The sequence below is a fragment of the Brachyistius frenatus genome, unplaced genomic scaffold (assembly GCF_029030835.1).
Source record: "Brachyistius frenatus isolate BFR_SWC_R1_liver_20210118 unplaced genomic scaffold, ASM2903083v1 Contig_1, whole genome shotgun sequence".
NCBI classification, from domain to species: domain Eukaryota; kingdom Metazoa; phylum Chordata; class Actinopteri; family Embiotocidae; genus Brachyistius; species Brachyistius frenatus.
The window spans coordinates 4,105,159-4,130,127 of record NW_027210600.1 but is presented as its reverse complement, the minus strand read 5'-3'; the positions used below and the strand labels follow the sequence as shown (position 1 = coordinate 4,130,127).

The 24,969-nt window shown below is 41.8% G+C and overlaps 1 protein-coding gene across 1 annotated transcript; it reads left to right on the top strand.

Annotated features, from left to right (window-relative positions):
- Positions 1 to 392: 392 nt before the first annotated feature.
- On the top strand, positions 393 to 20,681 carry LOC138623701 (myelin protein zero-like protein 2). Its single transcript, XM_069703395.1, has 5 exons — positions 393 to 675; positions 16,244 to 16,413; positions 16,786 to 16,996; positions 18,361 to 18,532; positions 20,265 to 20,681. The coding sequence occupies exons 1-5, from the start codon at positions 621 to 623 to the stop codon at positions 20,422 to 20,424; spliced, it is 768 nt and encodes a 255-aa protein (XP_069559496.1). The 5' UTR covers positions 393 to 620; the 3' UTR covers positions 20,425 to 20,681.
- Positions 20,682 to 24,969: the final 4,288 nt, after the last annotated feature.

Genomic DNA, 24,969 nt, shown 5'->3' with positions numbered 1-24,969 from the left:
CAGCTCACTTTGGGCGAAGGCAGGGTTCACCCTGTACAGGTCGCCAGTCTATCACAGGACCAGTTTTAATCTCACATAATGTAATTAAACATATTAAAACAATGTAATCTAAAATAGGATATATCTAAAATATAAAGACACATACGGAGAGTCATTAAGAACCTAGACTTGGAAGATGTTTTGTGCTTTATTGAACAATGATACATCATATTAAATAAGATTAGATCACATTTACATAAAGCATGATGTCCACTGATGAGCTTTCCTGATCATGTGTTTGCGCAACAGCTTTGGTATGGCACCACGCGTGGAGCAGCAGAACAGGTTGGATACGCCGGCTTTGGGTTTAACAGGGAGATAAGAAGGAGGCGAGGAAAGTGGATGACTTTGTTACTCCGCCCGAAAATGTGGTGGGAGGGTGCTGAAATGAAATGTATGAGTGCAGTGGCAAGTTGGGACGCGTCTTTGGAGATACGAAGTGGAGGAGAGGACTTCATGTTTTCATCTTTTCCGAAAAGGAGATCCACAGACTTGTCGGCTGGTTTTCCTGTCTCCTGTTAGTCAGCGGAGGAGCGTCAGTGGGTTAGTTGGGCTCATCGGGCTAGACTGCCGTCCATCCAATGTGCGTAAAGGGGCTCTATTTCTTCACCGTCCTGTCTGGACTCGCAGCTTCAGGTGAGCGGGTAATCTGAGTGAAACGGTTTGGGCTGCTGTTCAACACTTTGTGTGGTTTATCTACGTTTTCTTATGTTCTGAATTGTGATATTTTAAAGAAAAAGAAAAAAAAAGACAAGATTCTTTTGACTGTTGCATGTTAAGCCTCATAAAGACATTCTCCAACAATGAAAAACCAAGAGGCCTACGTTTTAATTCTACACTCTAAACTAGTCTATATATCTGCGTGTAACCTTGCGTCTTGGTTTCCCAAAAGTTGACATAGTGGGACATTCCAGGGGGGATCTGAAGACATAACAGGATGACCATTAAGAGACACTCCCAATAATCGAGTTTCAAAGTAAAAGAGGAACCCCCTGATTGTCTGGACATTCGTGAAAGCTCCGCGGGGACCCTTTATCCTCCCCCTCAGATCGCTGTCGTGCGTCACGGGGAAGTGGAGAACTTGGAACAGTGACACCGGCTGGGTCACTGCCGAATTCCTGTAAACGCCATAAACTAACCACATGTGGGGGGGCACTTCTGACGAGATAATAACTTTACAGTAGCTATAGTTGCCAGCATCAAAATCCCGGCTGCATTGTGTTTTGGGTTTTTGCAGCCTCCTTTCCTGCCTATTAATGTGCATCCGTGCTTACGTTCACAGAGACTCTGAAGCGGCCCGCTGGACGCAGATAAGTCCACCAGCTTCCCGTTCAGGGGGGGTCCAGGATATGTAATTGTGATCATCTTATCAGATGAAAACAAACAGTAATAGATGATGTCCATTTATTATAGCTGCTCACACTTAATGCTCTAATAGCACGGCTAATGGAACATGTTTTAATATCATGAATTGGCATTTGAATGGCAATTCATTCAGAAGATGCCAGGTTGCTTAACCTTGAAGTAATCTCTGTCCATCCCAGTTAAGTGGATTATATTGATTGAGCATGTCCATCCACTTGAGAAGCACCATGCAGGCATCCAGTGTAGTGGCAAGCTGCTTATGTTTACAACGAGCATGTACCTGCAGATCAGTCATAACAGAGTCGAAAGCTAACAGACAGAGCAGGAGGATGACTAAATATACTGCCTGGATATAGAGGGACAAATAATCAAATAATAGCAGTGGGTGAAGAAGAGCATGTTGGAACGGATTACCGCTCAGCAGCATCTCAGTTCTCATGTCTGTTATGCTGTAATCACTTCCATTGCCTTTGGCTTTACTGCACTGGCAAAATGGCAAGGCATGATGAAGCAAGCCAGCACATACACACACACACACTCATTTTCATGAGACTTCTATGGCAGAAAATTGCCATCATGTGTGCAAAATAAATTGATGTGTCTTTCTCACCCACCCTTGCTCCCATCAGGTAGACATACCCATTAAAACAGTTCAAAACCAACACATTTACCCATCAGCCCGCCACTTTTCTGGATGGCACTGATCAAGCATCAAAGACATTTCGCTTTCACTTGCAGACTTGCTGCCTATTTTTAAGGAGATATGATAGAACAAACAGAATAATCTCCTCTTGCTCTAAACGTAATTGTGGTGTTGTGGTAGTGCAAATCCATCAATGCTCTCAAAGATAAATTAACTGCTCATTTGTGTATTGTGTAAGTGTGTTTTGGAAGGATTTTTTTTTTTTCTAAATAGTTTACACAAACCGTTTTCTGCCGGCTGCCTGATCAAAATGTAAATTTATAAAATAAAAAAATTGAAACCATGGCTGAATTTACCAGGTATGGGTTCCGCTGGGCAAAGCTTAGTTGTGGCCCCCCGATCAGGCCCCTCCCGTCCTTGTGCTTTGGTAACCTATTGCTCCCACGTTCCCATCCAGCACAGTACACAAAGCCTCAAAATTAATCAGTGCTCTTGCGATTGAAAAATAATAGCTCCAAGTTTTTGTCAGATTGCGGCAAACTAATTTAGCTTTATTTAGAAATAGGCATTATGCAAGCAATAAAGGTTTTGAAACTAGATTTTAATACACGATGTCTTTGCAACAGGGCTACATGATTAGAAAAATAATTAGCAATTATTCAGAAGATCATATCTGATTGACACTTGATATGGGGCTTTTGGAGCACCGAGTTTTCTCTGAGGTACTCCTGCCACAGCTTTTCAATAAAGTCAAATTTCATAAATACACAAACTAGAATTACTGCCTAGCTGTTGTTTGTCTCCGCTAACCACTCAAGTTGTAATTTATATGCATATCTGTCCCAACTCATACATACCTTGCTGCAAAGAATTAGATGAACTCCCTGTGGTAGTGTCACCAATTTAGTATCTGTTATAAAGGTGAAATATGGTCACCATCTCCTCTTCTGCCGCCCTATTTGGGTGTTGAATAATAGACCCAAAAGAATAATAATCAATTTATCTTATTAGATATTAGAATTGTTGATTTATGGCCACAAACAAGGTTTTGTGAGGTCACAGTTACCTTTGAATTTTAATTAGTTCATCCTTGAGTCCCAAGTAAATGTCAGTGCCAAATTTTAAGAAATTTCCTTAAGGCATTCCTGAGGTTATAATTGCATTCACAACAACAGGACTGACGGATAGAACGATTGTGAGGTCATATTGCCCTTAACCTTTGACCTTTAATTACCAAAATCTTGAATGTTAATGTTTGTGCCAAATTTGAAGATTTTCCTTTCTGAAATACAGTGTTCACAAGAATGGGAAAGATGTGAGGTCACAGTGATAATGACCTCTGACCTTTGACCACCAGAATCAAATCCATTTACCCCTAAGTCCAAGTGAACATTTCTGATAAATTTGAAGAGATTACTCAAAGGCGCTCTTGAGATATCGCATTCACAATGGGAAACCAATGTGAACTCAGAGTGGTCTTGACCTTTGAACTTTGAACACCAAGCAGTGGTGGTAAGCAGTCATCTTACAGTGACCAGACTTCCTTTATAAATTGACAGTTTGTAAGAAAATGTCACAGTAAACACAGAATCTCCAGGCTCTTCTGTACTGGAAGTCTTCATACAAATTTTATGAAAATGTATGTATTTAGATTGTATTTTTTATCTGTGTCTGACTACTTAGATTCTAAAGTCTCAAAACAATAACTGTGACTAATTATAAAAAGAACAGACTAAAAACAAACCCTCGATTCGTTTTTACAACTTTGACCAGATTAGTCTCATCTCTTCAGCAGGCAGCAGACTAAAAGTATTTTTCAAACATTTGCTTCATCCTCTTGTTGACAATGAATGTGTCCTCTTTGTTTCTGTGCTTTACTTTAATTCCTCCTGACGTTTTCTTCCCTAACCAGAAGTATGAAATGTTCACTGGCTGACGTGTGCCAACCTGTCCTGACTTACAGGTTTAGCACTCACACTTGTGACACACATGGTATGCTGTTGATGCAGCATACCAGGCGCTAGCACCGCTTGTTTAGGCTTCAGTTTAATTCCTTTGGGCTTGCTGTAAAAGAGCAGCTTCTTGTATCTGTTTACTGGAATAAAACAGTTATCGCTCTGGCCCTGCATCTCTGATCGCTCCACAACAATAGGTCAATGTAACAAAGCACGGCTGTGGTTTCTGACCTGCCGTGCTGTGTTGACACACCTAGGAGGAAGCCTGGCCTTTGTGTTGGATTGATGAGATTGCCTGTGGGTGTGTTGAGTTGACAATGACAAGTTCATATGCAAGGACACACCAATCCCAACACAAAGGGTTTACAGGCGCATCTGTGAAGTGTTTGAGGATGGCGGCGAGGCGCTCCCCATGTGGTGTTTAAATCACAAGCCTGTGCTCCGCTCCAAATGTAAACAGGGATTTGAAATTCATTTATCATGGAGCAGGAAGTATTTGTGTGTGAGTCTGCATATATGTGAGGCTGTTTGCGTAGTCACTTTTCACATGGTCTCTGTCGGCTGGTGACTTGCTCTCAAAACTATTTAGAGTTACGGTAAACAAGTATATCTACAAGTTCCAGAAGTAAGATCAACAAAACCTCTGGTAGGTTTACAGCATGTGGCATAACTCACCAGTTTCCTCAGAATATCAGCAATTGCTATTGGTATTAGTTGAATAGTTGGGGATTGAATGTAGAGCACTTTGTATCCAGACGACTGGTGTGGCTGGTATTTAACTTTATGGAATGTACAATAAGTACTTTACACAATGTACATAACTTGTATTTGTAAATGACTTGTTCTAACAAAGTTGTGACAGAGGGCTTACGGGCGCATCTGTGTCATATTTAATTCAAACCATGATCTTTTTCTAAACCGAACCACATGGTTTTTGGTGCCTAAACCAAAGCGGCTTATAGTGCAATACCAATCAGGACCACTGGGGGCTGGCTCCAGAAAGTCTTTGGCTCCATAGTCTCCCATTCAACTTATCTCATGAAATACAAAGGCAATCATTTTTGCCAAGTCATAATGGTGTCATTTGCTATATTCACTCTTTCTGGTTAGTTTTCTGGCAAACTATCTGAAAATAATTCCGTAATTAGATATTAGTTCTCAAAGTGGTAGGTTTTGGGACGTGTCTGTTTGATTGACAGGCCTGTGGTGCGATCAGGCTTCTGCTATAGGAGGACAGGCGTAATGTCCTGGGGTTGCCAGTCAAATTGACTGCTTGATCCTCCCCAGCTCGTCTAGATATGGTTACTTCTGGCTGCAAAAAACCAAGATGGCTTCAAAACGTCAGTTCATAAACTAACGGGTGACGTCATAGAAGGTCGGCCTAGACACCTTACTGTTAATGCATGACACGGACACGGTGTCCTCTTATGGGCTGACGGGTTTATTACTGGATTTTGAGAATTCCTGACACTTTTAGCTTATTGCATGGGTTGATCTTCAAAAAGCGAGACCGTTCAACATTCAAGTCTTTTTTTCAGACCCTGTCTGCCCGCACCTGTCAAACTTCTCCCCAAGATTGAAACAGATATTTCAAGTAGAAAGGACATATAGTTAACGGATTTAATATCATCTGTTAGACAGCTATGCACCAAGCCACTATAAGCCACTGGTTCATGGTAGACTAACAAAATCTCTTGAGTGTATAGAACTGAGCAGTTGTATCTTTAATCGCAAATTAATTCAACAGTTTATCTCAGAGGAAGATTTGGTTTGTTTCCAGAGCAAATTCTAAAACTGTTTTCATTGAGTATTGACAAGTAAACCAGTCCTCCTTTGTAAAACTGGCACGTGCCCCTTTAAAGTGGAAAGCAAAGAGCAGAGGTCTGTACCTCTTGCACAGTGTTGCTTCTGATCTCTGTTGTCTGTATATTGTCATTGACTCATTAATTCATCTGCTCAGGGAGCAGAGGTGTAAATCATAGTGGGACTGACTTCACCGTGACTCATACCACCGCCGCACACAAAAGATCCACGTCTGTCTAGCTTTCATAGTAAATGTGTGAAACTAAGGCTGTCTTTTGAGGGTTGAATTGTGTGTCGAGCAGAAGCCTGTGGGCTGTGGGTGAGCTGGATCGAAGCGTATACTCTTCGAACAACCCCACCCCCCCACCTCAGGAGTTTGTAATCCCAAGGAGAAGTTGTTGAGTCAGCCGCGTGGTGGGACTGGAAGAGGTTTGATGGATTAAACTCTTATCCCCGCTCACCCACTTCACGTTTCCTCTGGACACCGTCGCCTGATGAATTACAATTAGCCTGCAGGAAGCAGGAGGAGGGGAAAAGAAGGAGAGGAAGAAAATTTTCAAAAACAGATTGATGCTTGATCTCTGTTTGGACTGACCTTTCGAGTCCATTCAGACACGTTAGTTCGATACAGGTCATACAGCTCTATGGAGTAAACTAAACGGAGGAAAGAGAATAGGAAATGCTGCGTCAAAACAGCAGTTTCTGACATTTTTATAGAAATACATTTTTCTTCCTTTTTTATAAACAAGGCTCATAAACAATCCCTTAAATAAAATCTGGAAAATCGTATTGATTTGCTCCAAACATAGGGTATCTGGTATGTCTCTGGTATTGATGTATTTGATACCTGAGCTGTACTCTCAGTTATTGGTGGGGGAAATGGACAGATTCTAACAATAGATTAACGAAAACAGGGCCACCTGCAGAGTATCAAACTCCTACACAAGAGCTTTTCCATTCACAACATGGCCAAAAGTGCATGAATCTCTCCATTCATTCGATTTTAGGCCTCAAAAAGCAGTATTTTTGGGGAGCATGTCTCTTTGATTGACAGGCCTGTGGTGCAGTCAGGTTTGTGCTATAGGTGAGCGGTTGTAGTGTCTTCGTGTTCCCAGTGAGATCGAGTCAGATTCACTGCTCGCTTCTCCCCAGGCTTGTCCAAATATGGTCATTTTGGCTGCAAAATAATTACAAACCAACCTGGTGACGTCACGGTTGGTCGCTGCTTGGTTGGAACCAAGCTGGAAACAGGAGACAACTTCCCTCAATGTGATCAGAGTGTCAGTATATGATCATTGAAGACTTGGGCTATAATTCCTCAAAATTTTCTGGCGTTCCTAAAACTTTTTGTTTTGCGTCATCTAGCTCTAACACAGCTGCCATCAATGCCAACTCCATTTTTTTTTTTTTACAAAAAGGCTTGAGTTCAACATCATTATGCATAGCCACCCCCACTGGTCGACGATTGGTTCCCCCTGCAGAGTGATGGAGCGAACCTTCATCTGAACAGGGTTTCTAGATCATAGCCAAAGCAAAGACTGAAGCTGTGAGCAACAGTTGAGTGAAAGCAGGCTAAAACATGACACCTACCTTTGATATATTTCATTCCTAAACCATCATTACAGCTTCAACAGTATCCATTGTTCTGTGAAAGATGTTCGAACCAGGCTGTTTATGGCTTCATTCAGAACACAGCATTAAGGAGCTTTGGCACCTGATGTTAGTCAATAATTCCTAGCATAAAGCTTTTACACCTATTGATTTAAGGTCAAGTTCTTTCACCCCAAACTCAGTGAAGTTTCTTTTACAGCCTGGCCTTGTGTGTGGTCTGAAACAAGATAAAGAGTTCTCTAAACCATTGCCACAAAGTTGTAAGCACACTATAACCTAAAATATTATTCTATGCTGCAGCAATAACAAGTGAACACATACCTTTGGCCATGTAGTCCACTTGCTTGTTTTGGCACAGTTTCATGTTTATGACATTAGTAAGAACGGAAACATGTAGAGAGCAAAATGTACAGATCAGTACTTTACACACTTTTGTCTATTTCAGTGGTTCCCTCCCATTACACCTCTCAACACTCCCCCCTCTCCCTCAACTGTGTGTCCTCCTCCTCTGTGAACACATTGTTACTTGAACCTGCTTTTCCCAGCCCTTGGTCCAGCTCCTCATGAAAGACAAGTCTTGTTAAAAAAACAGAGAAAACTACCCTGGGCTTGTGAAAGCCTTTCCAAAGAAGAGAGGAGGCTCTTTGTAATCCACTGAGCTCTTTGTGTGTTTGGTCCCATCCTAAGTGTTTCCTCCAAAACCGGCGCAACTGAATCAGGTTTCCTCCGGTGGTGGGCCCTTTGTTTCTCAGCCATAATGAAGAGAGGAAAGGCACAAACACACACCGTCTAGGAAATAATGTAATGAAACCAATTTCCTGATTCGGAAAGTTGTGCCAGCTGCTTGATTTCTCAAGCAGTGTTTCCTATTCCTTCTCTTAAAATCCAAGAGTACTTCACATCCTCTTTGCAAATAAGACCAGGCACACTTCAGTGCACACTGTAAAAAGAAACACCTCTTAAGCAGTGACTGATAAGTGTGGGATCCCTATGATATCTTCGGATGGCAGATGTTATCATACTTTTTTTATTTTTTTTACTAAAAACACCTCTGTTCCTTTCTTTACTCATAAATCTACATATTTATAAGTAACTGCGTCAACAAGCCCTGAAGCTCAGGAGCAGGCGACATGGAAACACGAGCTGCTCGTTCTGGTTTTTTTGGTAGATATTCAGAGAAAATATTTAGAATACCTGATAATGTTTGCGGAGCAGTTATGACAAGAGTTCAATATACCGTGCCTCCCTGCAGTGTGAAACCCACCCAGAAATGGCCTGAAAACATCTTTAAAATGCTGGCGTCTGCAACGAATCATTCAGAGGGTTTCTGTTAGTTAGCAGAGATTCTGTGATGTGTGGTCAGAAAGGTCAGTGAAAGAAGAGGGAAGGTAAGTCATTAGTTTTTGGTGCAGGACATGCTGTACATAAGAGGATTTTCAGCCTTGGCAGAGCACTATCAGAGTGCATTGTTTTACTCGGTGATAAGAAATAGGGTCTAATGTAGCAGCCGTTCACAATATAGAGCTGATGTGAAACTCAGACTTCTGGTTTCAGTTCCAGAAGTAAGAAATCCTCATTCACTGACATTTTCAAGTATGTTAATAAGTAAAAATCCAGCCTCGGAACAGAGCTTTTTTCTACTGATGTCATGTTTCCCGCCTCACATTAACAATAGTTTTTTATTCTGTATTTAGTATTCATGTGTTTTGGCATTCTTAAGCAACCCGTGAGAACCCAATCCAGCAATCATTTCATTAGTCTTTCTGAAAATATTAAGCAAATTGACATCCACTACTACAGCAGTTGGCATATAAAATGAACTTTTAAACCACTATAATCTGCATATGTGCTTGCTTTCAAACATGTAGCAACATTCAATAGGTATATAGGACAGCTGCAGCAGGATAAACATGATACTACAAGCACAAAGTGTGTACTATACATAGCTACCTATCTGCCAATGTGAGACTAAAGACACTGTCAGGCATCTATAGATGTTGTGTTTTGCAGTTTAAAACCTGTCTGCCCTCTTTGACACTGGGCGAAATATTATATGGGCAGTTTGCAAACCACGAGATATTTTCTCTGTTTCTTTTACACAGCCTTGGGATGACCGCCAAGCTAAGCAAACCTAATCACACTCGAGTGGGCTTGGTTTGATTATTTTACAGTAGATGAAAGTATTTGCCCTCTTCAGCTTGGACCAGTGCAGTTTGTACCGAGTTGTGTTGACAGGTAGAATGAAGTGCATTAAAGGTTCAGCAAGTTCATTTTATTGTGATATATTGGACATATTGATAGATATTATGGACTAAAGCCAACACCAGTACACCTAATGGAGCTTGTGTGTGTGTGTGTGTGTGTGTGTGTGTGTGTGTGTGTGTGTGTGTGTGTGTGTGCGTGTGTTTGTTTGTGTGGCAGTGTGTGGACTTGTGCCAACAGAGAGCCCCCTGAGATATGCTTAACCTTACACACACACACACACACACACACCCACACACCCACACCCACACACACACACACACACACACACACACACACACACACACACACACACACACACACACACACACACACACACACACACACACACACACACACACACACACACACACACACACACACACACACACACACACACACACACACACACACACACACACACACACACACAATGTGAGCGCATGCACACAACAGGGGAGGTAATATTTTATGACCTAGTCTTGATGCTATATCTGTGCACGAATAGAAACATCTGGAGTTCACATTGACAGAAATATGCACAATCATGCACATAAGCACGTTCTCCAGAAGTTTCTGTTAGATAAGATGTTGAGGTGAAATCCCATGTGGGAAAAGCTGTTAATTTTTGCTCCAGCAGTTTCAAGTTAAGGCAATCATGCAGCCAAGTGTCAGCAGCACACTCTAATTAGGAACCGAGCACCGATGGTGCGAAAGCCCCATTGTTTTTCAAGAAATTCTTACGTAAAGTGATTTTCCTTTTTGGAGGCTTTATCATATTCAAAATCTCATGAAAGTGGATACGCATTTGTCTCCTGGCGAAAAATTTAGTATTCTAGTGGAGTCGCGAGTGGGCGTGGCCAAATGGCTCGAGAGCGCCCCCTACAGAGATGCCCCGGCGGCCACATTTACCTAAATTCACGAAACCCGGTGGACAGGTGTATCACACCTGGACACACACAAAAGTTACATTGCACCGTTACGTCAACTCGACAGGAAGTCCACCATTTTGAATTTAGTCGACATTTTGGGCGATTCTGACATGTTGTAATTTGTCGAACTCCTCCGAGGGATTTTGTCGCACCGACTTGAATTTAGTTTCTATGGATAGAAAACATGTTTGGGATTAAATCTTATCAAAAGAATTCGTTTTCGTCGATGTGTGTGCCGTAAAGAGGCGGCCATTTTGAGGGCCTCGCCATGAAACTACGAGTTGCTTTAAATCTTACGTACATGGACCGACCTTCTCCAAACATCAAGTCGGTCACAATAACCTGAACATGTAGTTGATGATATATTGAAACTTTCGTTCGACTTTGTCAATGGGCGTCGCCGTGACGATGATGTCTCGCCGTGACACAGGAAGTTGATGTTTAAGGTCAAAGGATGCTTGAGACCTCACGAAACGTGTCGCATACATCCGGCGTGGTGAGACCACCCATCTGATGTGTTTTGCGGGTGGGCGTGGCCAAACGGCTCGCCAGGTGCAGCTCCGGCACCTAGTTTCACCTACGTGCACCAAATTTGTTGGACTTGTGTATCTCACCGAGATGTACCGACAAGTGTCTCGGCATCGTGAATTTGTTTCCGTCGAACGGTGCGACCGTGTCGTGGCGGCCATTTTGAGCGTCTCGCCGTGAACCTACAACTGACTGTAACTTTGACGTACATATCCCGATCTTCCTCAAACATTACGTCTTCGACAGCAGTCCCGCCCTGAAGACACCTGATAGTAATATTCCGTCACAGTCGTAGCGCCCCCTGCTGGAGACAGGAAACGAGACAAAAATAGCAACTTTTAAGCGGGGATATGCGGTCCCCCACGCGCTGCACATCGGGGAGACGGCTTCGGGGAGGCGGCGCGCAGAGTGCGAGGGCCCGTTGTCACTGCTTGCAGTTTTAATTTTGTCTTTATAATTACCAGTGAAGAGTGTAATAGATCTCCTTCAGATGTTTTGCAGTATTTAATAACCTTAATGAGTAAAATATGTGGTTGGGATCAAATCTGAATGTAGACTCAAATGCAGTTAGGAATAAACATGGCCAAACTAACTTAACACATGAATATGTGTTTTGCTCTCTCAATTAGATGTAAAGTGTAGTTTTTGAATGACACCAAAAATGAACCCTTCTTCTGCAAGTGCCGGCAAAATAAATTATTAAGTATATAAAAGAAAATTAATAAATAAATAAAAATGACAGCATGCCAGACTCCACAATTAGGATAAATGCATGTATTTTTCTGCACTCTGGCTATGCCCTAATCTGTAGACTACATAACTCCAATTTAATAAACTGTGAAAGCTCTCTATCTGTGTCTCCGGATGCTGGGTGTGGTCATCACTGGCTGGGCAGGATGTTCATACATAAACAAGTCAGCCACTCAGACCGGACAGAAAGACATGCTGGGGCAGAAGAATGGCCGTACAAACAAGAAAACAAACAAACAGTATTATCTTATCTTGCCCTTACAGACTGCAATTATGTAGAAGAATACAATTTCCATCATCTTCTAGCTCCATCCATACACTCAGACATCTATTCAATCACACTGCTCTTGTTCATCACTTGAGCTCAGTCTCTCATTTCTGCTTATTTATCTGTCATGTCGTCTTCTAATTTAGTAAAATTGCTCTCTTTTAATGTCTTCATGTAATGGCACGCATCCTCCTTGCCAATTAGTGCCTACTAATGGCCGATTAAACAGCGATCGTGTACTTTTAGCCGCGGGGACAAATTAGTGATTGAGGCACTGTACGTAGCCCTAACAGCGCAGTCATTCTGCTAATATAGATTCTGCCTTCAAAAAGGCCTAATTAACCTTAATTCTTAATCAGCCCAGCTTGCGTCAAAAGGATGGCGTAGTTGGAAGCGTTTCACTTTTTTGTTGTTCAAAGGAGATTAGCGACGCTTGTTTAAATTCATGTACTGTAAATAGACTTGGTTAAGGGTAGAAATGTGAAATGAGGTGTTATGGCCTGTAGGACCTGCTTCCTCTCCTGATACTTGAAGCACGATGAATAATTTCAGCACAAGCTTTTGAGCAATTTGGTAGAGGAGGATCAGCAGTGCACTGTTTTGCTCTGTTAATCTCCCATGTACATGATAATCTCTACAATGAATCGGTAGAAATAGAGGCGTTTAACTGGATGCTGACTTCTGAGTGGCCTTTGTCTTTACAGTGATTTTCCCCTTTTCCTCTTTGTGTAAAGACAACAGGCTGCAGGCTCTGCTATTGGATCTATGAGGTTTTACTACAGTGTTGCTTTGGGCTGAAGGCTAAAGTGACCATGGTAACATGCACATAATGACAATGTGCATGTATAATGTTTACAATGCTAATAATAATGCTCATCATCTTAGTTTGCGTATGTTAATATTTGCTCATTAGCCCTAAATACATATTGCAGCGAGTAAAGCTGAGGCTGATGGGAATGTCATTAGTTTTGCAGGTATTTTGTTTTAAACTTTATTAAACAAATCAAATTATTGACTAAATGAAGAATTAAAGGATCATAAAAGTAGTTTCAGTTCAAGGGAAATATGAATATCTACACCAAATTTTGTCACCATACATCTGTAGGTGTCAAGACATTTCATTTAGTATCATTGTGGCAGTACATTTAATGTGTCTAGGATTCATTATCAGGGACCAGGAGGGCCATAATTGCACATTATGTCAAAGAAATCCAGCCAGCAGTTGATAAAATATTTCAGTCTGGACCACAGATGGAACTGAAAAGTGAAAACAATGCAAAAGTGCCTTAAAGTGCAATATCACTAAAAGGCCACTAGGGGCTGGCTTCAAAAAAACGTCTGGCTCCAATAGACTTCTATTTAAAAAGCATCAACTTTTCTCATGAAATAAAATGTCATTAGATTGTTTCCACAAGTCCTTGTGGTGTCATTAGCTAAAGTCACTCCTTCTAATCAGTGTTCTGGTGGTCCTTCTGAAAATAATCCCATAATGAATTAGATACGAGGTCTCAAAGAGAGGTATATTTGGGTGCATGCCTGGTTTGATTGACATGCCTGGGGGTAGTCAGGTTTCTGGTATAGGTGGGTGGCCGTAGTGTCCTTCAGGTCTCAGTTAGATCCACCCTGAGCACGTCCAAATATTGTCACTTCTGGCTCCAAAAAACAATATGGCGATGGCTAAAATAACTCCAGGCTTAACAAACAAATGTGTGGGTTGCCGCCTGGTCCAAAGTGAACCTGTTTACCAACTGATATCACTATAAGCTGTGATGCTAGCATGGCTAAAAACAGGAAACCATATATTTCTTGTCCAAAATGAGACACTGTAAATTTTGTGAGACATGCAACTTTATATAAAGTAGCTTGTTCTCCCTCTGTTGCTCCATTTCCTCTCTTTCTCTTGGTCAGCCGTCAACATGGAAGATGGTTCAGGAGACCTTTCTCTTGTGGCTCATCTGCCAGGATTTAAGATGCTCACTCACACACACACACACACACACACACACACATACACACCTGCAGCCGAGCCAGGGAGAGACGCATTACTGTCTGTACTGATACAGCCAGCACTGATACTATCTGCCTAATGAATATCCTAGACGCAGGCAGTTTAATCCACTAACTTCAGTGTCGCCACACACTCAGGCAGGTAGAGGAAGAAGCGAGAGAAAGACAGAGCAGAGGAGGCTTGTTCCTTTTGAACTCTGTCCAACGGAGCAGCATTGTTCAACTCGCAAAGATGGACATTTTCTTGCAGTGTTTCCTCCGCCTGTATCTCTCTCCTCCCAGGTTTCATCGAGCTCATTTAAAACACATTAGGCTGTGAGAGCGCTGTCAGGGCGATGAGAGAGGAGCACGTCTGTTTAATGCTGCGAGGGGGGCCGTCTGGTTGCCCCACTCTCTCATCCCAGCCCACAGGAAACTCTCTCCAGCCTGATAAGAAACAGAACATGCTGCCCAAGGAGCCAAACCCCTGCTGACATTTTCCCAGCCAGTTGCTGCCCTAATGCTCACTGTGATTACAATTCAGGGGTGGTGATATGGCTCAATTTGCCGTTTGGCCTGCATTTTTCTTATCGCAACGTTGGCAACCCCACCTCAAGTTATTTAACCTACATTTGAAATTGAAGAATAGAGCTAAATCCATTGTTTCAGAACGGAAAATCTTGATGTGATGTTTTCAATATCCATCTTAGAGTGCTATATAACTGTACTGTGCAATTTTTATTAGTAATCAACAGATAGAGGTGACCTTTTTCACGACTAATGCCAATGTAGCAATACAAAACATTGTCTCTTGTCTAAAACCTGGGCCTGGAATTACATACACACTCAGGTGCTCTTTCGAGCCACAGATGGCTCCTCTGTGGGACTGAAGTGTCTCTGATAGTCGGAGCTTTCATCAAGTGTTTGGCTTGTTCTGCAGAGTACTCATATGGAGTGCGCTGATGAGTACAGGACAAGTTTTGGCTACCCTGAGCTCACTGCGGCTGCTAGCTCTGCAGACAGATGTCTGCTGGGTGCCTTGGCATCGATTTTAATAAGACTAGACATGCCTCCCGATATTATTAGAATATATAGAGCCCTCTCTATAAATAACCCAGGTGACTTTGCCTCGAGCCCCCGCACATAAACTTCCACAGAGACTTAGACTCACACACTTGTACTCAGTGGGCTGCTTTATAGTACAGTTGGATCTGCCTCGATAAGGAAGACTGTGATCTCCAGGAGAGGGAGAAGTGATTAGCGGGTACCTACATGCGATGATGACAGGAAGAAAGTCAGCATTGAACACGTCTCTTCCTGGGTCTGTGGATGCTTGGTGTGTGTGTGTGTGTGTGTGTGTGTGTGTGTGTGTGTGTGTGTGTGTGTGTGTGTGTGTGTGTGTGTGTGTGTGTGTGTGTGTGTGTGTGTGTGTGTGTGTGTGTGTGTGTGTGTGTGTGTGTGTGTGTGTGTGTGTGTAACAGTTCCAGGGAGCTCCATCCATCATTATATGGAAGAGGCAAATTGTTGCCAATATCCCTCTCCACTCTTCCAGTCTATTCACTTTACATCTAATAAGTCTACTGTACTCTAAAGATTGATATAGTCTATATGTGTAATATACAGCAGCCTCTCAGTTTCAGCCTCGCCTCAGCTGCAGTGGTGCAGCCAAAGTGGGCATTTATCATAAAGTGTCACAGATTTGACCCACTGATCTGAAATCAGTTGGACTTCCAGGACATAATAAAGCAGATTATTGAGTGACGTTCATTGACTGATCGCAGGTCAGATCGGTAATCTCACAATTTTAGCATTTAGCCCAGTGTGTAAGATTTTAGAATGTAATATAAGCTACCGCATGTATCTAATACAGTTATAGTGACAGCATACAGTGAGTGACGGCAACACTGTGTAGGCAGAGGTAGGGTCCCTGGGTACACTGCATGTACTTTACTGATGAGGATGAATTCATACTGCGTCAGTTGGGTTGTATTTTTTGCATTTGCCTTTCTGCGTTTCTCTCACTAACCATTGCTGTATGCATGTATTGATTGGGCTCTGAATGCCCTGCATTCTGCCTCTGAAGGGAACTCATTTGCCAACACCTGATGCTTGCATGTTGCAGGCGTGCTGCAGGTCAGCGGGATACGTATATCCACATCTGGGGACATGGAGGCGGTCAACGGGACAGATGCTCGCCTGAAGTGCTCATTCCAGAGTTCGTTTCCCATCAACCCCAACGACGTCACCATCTCCTGGACCTTCAGACCCCTTTCAGCAGGCCGAGAGGAGTCGGTGAGTGCATGCCTGCCTGTGTGTGTTTCAAAAGAGAATGAGATCGAACCTCTCTCATTGTGTCAGGGAGCATCCACCCCCTCATCGAACTGAAGAGAGAATTCGGTGAGTCATCAGGCTCCCTACGGAGCAACCAAGACAGCCCTTTGTGTGTGTATGTGTGCGTACGCATATTGAGAATAGACAGAATAAGAAGCAGCAGGTCTGGGTAAGTCTGGGCTTAAATATTTCTGTCTCTGCTGGAATAAAATATCTTCCTTTCCCAGCAGCATCAGCAGCAGCATCAGTTTGGTACCTTTCAGTCTGTGACAATCCAGTCAATCAGTGCCGTTGTTGCTCCAACCAAATCTACCCATCCAATTCCTCTTGTAGGTGTTCCACTACCAGCAGCGACCGTATCCTCCTCTAGAGGGCATCTTCAGGAAGCGCATCATTTGGGCTGGTGATGTCTTGGGCCGTGACGCCTCCATCATAATTCGACAGGTCAAGTTCACCTACAACGGCACTTACGTCTGCCAGGTGAAGAATCCGCCCGATGTCCACGGCACAGTTGGAGAGATTCGACTCCGCGTCGTCACCACAGGTCAGCAGATTGATTTTCAGACAAAATAGTCCTTCATTTATATTCTGAGTATTTCTAAATGAAGCAAACGACAACTTAGTTAAATGTCAGAGAAAATGCTCGGTTGAATTCAGATGGAGCAGATGATTCCTTGACTTCAATTTTGAACAAGTATAATGTGATATGAATTATAGTACGGGGACATTTAATGAAAACTTTTTTTTAATTTTTTTTTTTTACAAATGTTCCAGACATATTAAACTTTGAAAAATCTTAACGATTAAATTTGCGACTCCTTATTTCCTTATACTGTAAGACATCTCCTTTCTATATTTCACTTTCTTATGCAAACATACAGTACTTACACATACAATAACATGTCAATAAGATGAGATATGGCAATGCTAGCGACTGTGAGATAAATTCAAGTCAGAATACAAACATGCTGATGTTTAATATGTAAAGCAAATTCAGTTTCGTAGTTTAGAGTGGTAGCATGAAGAAATAAAATGTAAAGCTGAGACTGATGGGAATATTATTAGTTTTCTCAGGGATATGTTGTATACTAAAGTATTGAACAAACTCAAAATGGTAGTGCTTGGGGAAAAGTCTGAGGATCTCCAGTGATTGCAGTTCATCCGGAAAGGGCGTACAAATGTTTGTACCAAATTTCATGACAATTCATCCGATTGTTGCCAATATATGTCACGCAAAACCACAAATGTGAACTTCATTGTGGCACCAAATCGACCCAGTAAATGTTGTGAAATTTTGGATGAGTGGAAAATTTTACTTGTTGGTGGCATTAAAGGTAAATGTACAACAAAGAAAGGGCATCTAATTGTTGTTAAAATATTTGAGTCTTGACCAAAGTTGTGTCTCAACCCTGCCTCTCTGCTAGCATGGCTAAAAATATGCTTTTATATTTCAACCCAGTATCAGGCCAAAGTGTGTAATACACCAGTCAGACCACTCAGCGATACTGTCTTAGTGTCACATTTACTGTATGTTCGCCGAGGCGTGAAAAGTAAGGTGCCTTAGATTTAAGCGCAAGAAAACCCTTATGTAAAAGTACATTTTAATTCATATATGTTACACCCGTTAAAAACTTTACAAATTTATCTAACTTACTTACCTTACTTTAAAGAAATCCACGTTGACTTAAATGCTTTTTGTACTTTGGCACACGACATCCTTCTTTGATCGTGGCCATACATGCCTTGAGTTTTTTACCCATAGGCGGGGCAAAACCTGAAACTGACACAGTAGCCTCTACTGAAGGTGTGACACACATTGGCGTGATACCGGGCTGTAGATTAGCAACAGCTTGCAGGAGACAAATATGACAAATACTCTGAGCGCACTTTTGTCTTCCTGTGTTCCAGCCTCTTTCTCCGAACTACTGGTTCTGGCGCTTGCCATCGGAGGGGCCATCGCGGCTGTCGTCATCCTCCTCATCATCATCATGTCCTGCAGGAGGTGCAAGAGGAGGAGACAGGGACAGCTGGAAGGGAACGAGGAGGCTCCCCGTAAAGAGAGAAAAGACCCCACTGTGTGGTAAGGCCAAGAGAAGGACAAAGGGAGAGGAGGAGGGGGATAGAGAGAGGAGCAGAAGAATCACAACACCTTCTCTCTCGTTCTCCGTCTGACTCTGGGGATCATGGCATGTGGTGCGCCTCCTTGGGGCCCGGGGCTCTTTTCTCTGCTGGACGCTTCACTTTCTTCCTTCTCTCTCCAACCGCTGTCTTTGGATCCCAGACTTGACTTGAACCAGTAATGGGCAGCTGTCATTATGCAGAAAAACATGGAGAATGTGCCTTTGCCTTTTTTTGTTGTTGTTTTTTTTTGTTTTTTTTGAAGGCTAGAGATGATAATGTTTAGCCACACTGCTGCGTAGCTTCTGTGATATCACCGTGTGCCTTTCATTTCTTGAGAGAAACAACTGTTGTATCAGGACATATTTTCCTGTTTAGCTAAATGGGCTTCCAAACACATTTCCTGTTTAGAGTTAATGTTTTGATGATGTAGAAGTAGAACAATGGTGTATTCCTGCTGTTTACTTCCCTAATAATACATTTCAAACCGCAACATGCCAATGCAGTATGAGACACGTTTGATATATTATTTCAACAAACAGCAGAAACAGTAAAACAATGAATGAGCAGTTTCTAAGCTTCCATTGATTTTTTTTTTTTTTTTTTTTTTGTAATCACCCCATGACCCCAAACAAAACTTGTATCAACCCTCATTTCAATGGTTGTGTAAGTCAGTTGTCTGATCTGATTTACTGTTTCATCTGAATCTGCAGGAGAACACTGGCTTACATTCTTGTTTTGTTTCACTTCTGAAGTTATATTGCTGTATTGAACTGAGATTCTCTGTTGTTATGAGACTGGTTTTGGGACTGTTGCAGAAGTAATCAAAGGGCTATCAAATAATCAAACCCTGATCATGAGCATTTGTTGGAAACAGACAATTTATATTGTCCTTTTTGTAAGATTTTTTTTACCAACACAGAAACAGGTGCAATATCAGTGCATCTTTTTTTTCTTTTTTTTTTAATAGATTGCTATTATTTTTACAAAATACAATTTCTAATGTCTTATTGTCTGTTTCAAACAAAGAACTAATCTGTAAAAAAAAAAAAAAAAAAAAAAAATCTCTTTCCCGGGACTTCTTTGCTTCTATCTGGGTTTTTCAGATCTGACTGTAAAAGGTTGCCATAAAAACAGTGTTGTGATAACTCACTGTATGTGTCAGACTTTAAAAGCCACACCTCTGAAGGAAATGCTGACAACTTTTATTTTTGCTGTCATTTTGGTTGATTGTATTTATTCAGACTTCAAACTGAATCTCTCACTGAAAAACTTGGTGAAGGAAGGAAATCATTCCCGCCTCCCCCCCCCGATCAGATGCAGATGAGTAAACAGAGATTTTGATCCAACCTTTGCTCTCATCTTGGGAAAGTTGAACCTGTCTAATGCTTTGTCCCAGCTGCTGTTTGTGTCCGCTGGTCTTTGTCCTTGCCTCATTTTGTGTGACTTATGCACACGAGTGTACATCCATTATTCATGAATGTGTCATGCTTGAATGCATATCCCTGTGTGTATGTTGGTCTTACCTCCCCCTGGTGGATGTCTGCCTGTCCCCTTGTGTGTGTGTGTGTGTGTGTGTGTGTGTGTGTGTGTGTGTGTGTGTGTGTGTGTGTGTGTGTGTGTGTGTGTGTGTGTGTGTGTGTGTGTGTGTGTGTGTGTGCGTGTGTGTGTTTGTGTCTGTGTGCGTGTTCTAGCCATCCATCGAAGGCCATCCACCTCTACCTATCAGAGACATCCATAGAGGTCGACAGTTCAGACGGCATGATCTCAGAGGCCAGCACCAAAGACCCGAGCTCCTCAGAGGAAGAGGGCCCGAGCTCAGATGACGAAGACGATGGCGACGACTCCGACTGAGGAGGTGGGGACAGAGCAGAGAGACAGAAAAACGCTAATGTAAAGCCACCCAGGAAGCTCGCTGCAGGGATACCGGGATGGCACTCATGGATCCCACAATTCAGTCGATCGGAGGCTCGATGAAGAAAGAGCTGCTGCTGTGATGAAAACCAGCACAATGTTCAAGAATGTGAGCAAAACTTGAAAGTTTGAAAGTTTCCCAAACAAGGACAAAGAGATTAGAGCGATGAAGAGCAAGGCTTTGAAATTGGATCAAAAGTACAAAACTTTACTTTTGAGAGAGTCCAGAAATATTCATACGGGGGAAGAAATGCTGGATTAAGCATAAATGAAACAGCGGGGTTTATGAAATGAGAAGCTTTGTAATCCTGAAGCCAACTTGGCTACTGTCCTGAAGGGAAATGGGTTCAATTCTTGTTCAATAACTGTCGGTTGATTTAGACAGAGATCTTATTAAGTGAAAGAAATCAATCCCAAAATCAGCTGCAGCAAGCAATTGATTTCATGGAAAATATTGGGTGTATGTAGACAGCAAGTGAGTAAGGTGTTTGCTGCCGTGATGAGCCATTTATTTGTGAGGCTGCCTACAACTTTTGCAAATGATTTTCTTGTTGACTTAATGTACAATATTGGGCAGAATTTGTAGGATAATCTTTCGTACAGTTGTTGGTTTACGGTCATGAGTGTCGGTCTTGTATTTCAGTAAGTTACTGTATGCACACCATCGTGATAACTGACAGTCTCAGAGCACATGCTAGTTTTACCATCCACCTGTAAGCCGACATGCTTTACAATGTGCCACATTCGTTAGATTACATTGATAAAAAAATAAAAATCACCAATGTGATGTTGCTGTCATAAAGTCTGAAGGCCAAATAGTTGATCGGTGAGCGAGCGACTGCATGCACGCACCTGCCCTGAAATGTCGCGTGGGAACACGCAGTCCGATCTGAAAACCCTTTGATTGCAAAATGTCCTTCGGAGGCTGCTTTCTCTCCAGGCGCCTGCTGTGAAAGCATCACCAATACTAACAAATGATTGCAATAACTGTCTTTCATCATTGCATGACAGATTTTTTTCCCCGTGGAGCAATATGTTTATAGATTGTTTGTGTTTTTCTAGTTTTGGTTTTATCCTGAAACATTTTATCATGTTTAAACGTGTCACCGTATGTATTTGTTCTTGAGCTTTTACATATAAAATGTTTTTCTAATAAAAAAAAAATGCCTTTAAATCTTTACCACATTGTCTTACCACACAGAGTTGATGTGAATATACAGGCATCACACATAACATGGCATGATTTGATCAAACTTATCTATTATGTAAGAGAGCAATCTTGTTATTCAGCATTTATTATGTATCATTATCCTTAATGCACTACCTCCAGTTGTGTGTTTATGGTGTGTCTGTCTGCAGAGCTCGTCACTTATTTACCTGTGAGCATTACTGCAGTGAGACGTTGTCTAATTCATTGCAGGTCCATTATGCTGAGTCCTGCCTCTGTCACTTCAGTTTGTTTGCTGAATGCTGATTGTTCATGGCTACGAATATGTTACTCTGTATATTTGTGTGTGTACGTGTGTGTTTGTGAGCCTATTTGTGTGCATTGATCAAAGTCTGCTCCTCTGGGTGTAGCTTTAGTTACTGACTGACAGAGCTTCAGTGTGTGTATGTATGTGTGTGTGTGTGTGTGTGTGGGGCGGGTGGAAGGGGGGGTCAAAGGAGGGCTGACACGAAACACTAAAAAGAGCGACAGAGGGGGGATTGAGGGGTGGTGGTGGTAGACACGGAGCCGGTCTATTTATTCGAGCTAATAATAACATTTTGCTGAAGAGAAAGGCCACTAACTTAGAAAACAATAATTAAGTCTCCTGAGAATCTTGTTTGTATCATTAAGCTTATTTCTTGTGGCACTTGGATATTGGCATCCAAATAGTTCATCCACTTCAGTAATCAACTGGGGATGTGAAAAAGAACATATTCAAAGGCTTATTATTGTTGTTATTATTAGTATAAGAAATTGTTTGTTTATGTCAATATTTAGAAACAATGTCACTTTCAGTTTTTTAAAACACTGAAGTTTTCTACAGCCATGTTCAACAACCATTAATTATAGAAAAAACAAACATGCCATTTTCTCCAGTGACTACATCCAAATAGATCATAATGCAATGCAGCACAGAGAACACTTTGCAGACGAAGTAAACTGTATGATTCTCTTTTTTTCTCTCAACTGGTCCAAGTCTTATATCACCACTGCTATCAGTCTCTCCATCCAAACAAACAGAATCACAGCTGCATGCAACAAGTTTATGGGCACAAGGAGGGAAAGAATATTGAATACAGGAATGATATTAAAGCTCCCCTCAACTCGAAAATAGTTTTTTCTTCTGGTTTCTACAGTCGAATGTTTCAGCTTCACTGTGCAGAAGGATGTGTGTACAGAGTTGTGTCGATTTTCAGAGTCATCTGCTGAAAGAGGAAAGTTTCTCTGTACTTACTGCCAATCTGATTTCAACGGGTGGGCCTATGAGCATGATTTGTGATGTCACATAGTCTGGTGGCCAATCCTGGTCCTTACACAACTGTGATGAGGTAACTTGAAACGTCCAGTGCAGATAAATTGAGAATGGACTCGACAGTGAAGTATGAAACATCTCGTGTCCAACAGATAAAATTTTAAATTAAAGATACGTGCATTTTTATAGATTGTGGAATTTTTGTTGAGTGACAAGGAGTAGATGTGATAAGATAATATTTGTTTGTAGAAAAATCCTGTGAGACATATACAGTATATATTTGCCATGTCTTGAGGAGATCTATAAACCGCAAGCTATTTTTCCCAGTTCCTCCTGATGATAAAAAACAACACATTGAATGCGAACGAAGAGACTGATTTCTGCGTATCTACCTTTTGTGTATCTGTCTGTCTTACTCTTAACTCACAGCTGTGAAGGAAACTGGGAGGACAGACAACCATTCCTTGTCCTTGACTCAGGTAACAAGCCATTCTCTATCACAATATGTTCTTTATTGCAACACAAATGGAATATTACTCAAAGGAACACACGAATGTGGGCTTTGTTAAATAAGAAAACAAATATAACTCCCATCTCTCTTACTTGCATGCCTCCTTCTCATTTCACTCTGCATTCCACACCTCAGGGTGGGTTGTACCTGGCACAGTATTGTGGAGAGACTAAATTCCTTTGCACATGCTTAGACACACTTGTGGGTGCACACACAAAAACATGTGCTTTGGCATGACACGTTGCAGACAGAGAACATAAAGCTGCAACTGTCCACACACATGTATTCACACAACCTGCTTATTAATGCATTCATTCTAAAGGTTGCGAGTCAGGTTTATTCTCATGACATCAGAAGGATCTCCTTTTGAGTAAAGCTGCTCTTTTTGTTTGTGACAGCCCTGAGAAAACTATCTGCATGTTAAAATACATGAAGTGTGTTGGAGTGAAGCTGATACAACTTTTCATCGACTATTCAGTGCGTATAAACTGATGAAAAGAGCGCAGCGTTTTTGGGAGACGGATAATGGTCACATACACCGTCTGGCCCCAACAATTTAAATCACCTTTATTCGTCCCCTCCAGTGTTGACAGCAGAAGAACAGGTCTCTTGTTGACCAGAGTCGCCACAGAGCCAGCAAAGGGGAGAGACCTTTATTGTGACTGAGAAGATTTCAGCTGAAACTGAGACCACGCTACTGTAAACAGACAGAGAGCCCTTGTATTCACACACACACACACACACACACACACACACACACACACACACACACACACACACACACACACACACACACACACACACACACACACACACACACACACACACACACACACACACACACACACAAAACACAATATAAGGGTGTGTGACCATACCCAGGTAAGCAGCATAAGACTGTGCTCAAGCAGATTATAAAAAAATAGTTAACACAATATGGCCCTTTGGAAAGTGGAGGTTGTAAATGCTCCCTGGTAAGGTGAGTCCTGTAACTCAGCTTCTATTCAAAAAGGGAAGCTCCACCCCTGCCTCAGTGTGGAACTGTTACATAATCTTGTTAACAGATACAATACCAACATTGTACTTGTGAATGGATGCAGGAACCAAACAAAAACACAAAGTACAGCCAGGTAAGAGCATGGGCCAAAATTACTGTGTACCTTACTGCAGCTGTGAAGAAAGTGCTGCATCTTTGTCCAGCGGTGATGAAACACAGACAACATTCAGCTGTACTGTACCTGAATCTCTTTATCCTTAATGGTGTAAAACATTATGACACGATCATTTGTATGAAAACCCTGCCTTGTCAGGAAGCCTTACTGTTTAATTAGAATATAATTAAAAATCAACATGAGGAATATGAGCTCATCACCTCTTGCAGCTTCTATAAATTACTATAAAACACCAGGGATTATTTGCTTTGAATTGATTTTTTCTTATTGCACAATGCCGATGTGTATTCATCTACATATTAAATATTTAGCAATGAATGTGATTCTGTCAAATGCTGAA

Coding starts and splice junctions, on each gene's coding strand:
- LOC138623701 (XM_069703395.1), top strand. CDS start 621: ATGTGCGTAAAGGGGCTCTATTTCTTCACCGTCCTGTCTGGACTCGCA. Junction 676..16,243: donor GTCTGGACTCGCAGCTTCAG/GTGAGCGGGTAA, acceptor TGCATGTTGCAG/GCGTGCTGCAGGTCAGCGGG. Junction 16,414..16,785: donor CAGCAGGCCGAGAGGAGTCG/GTGAGTGCATGC, acceptor TTCCTCTTGTAG/GTGTTCCACTACCAGCAGCG.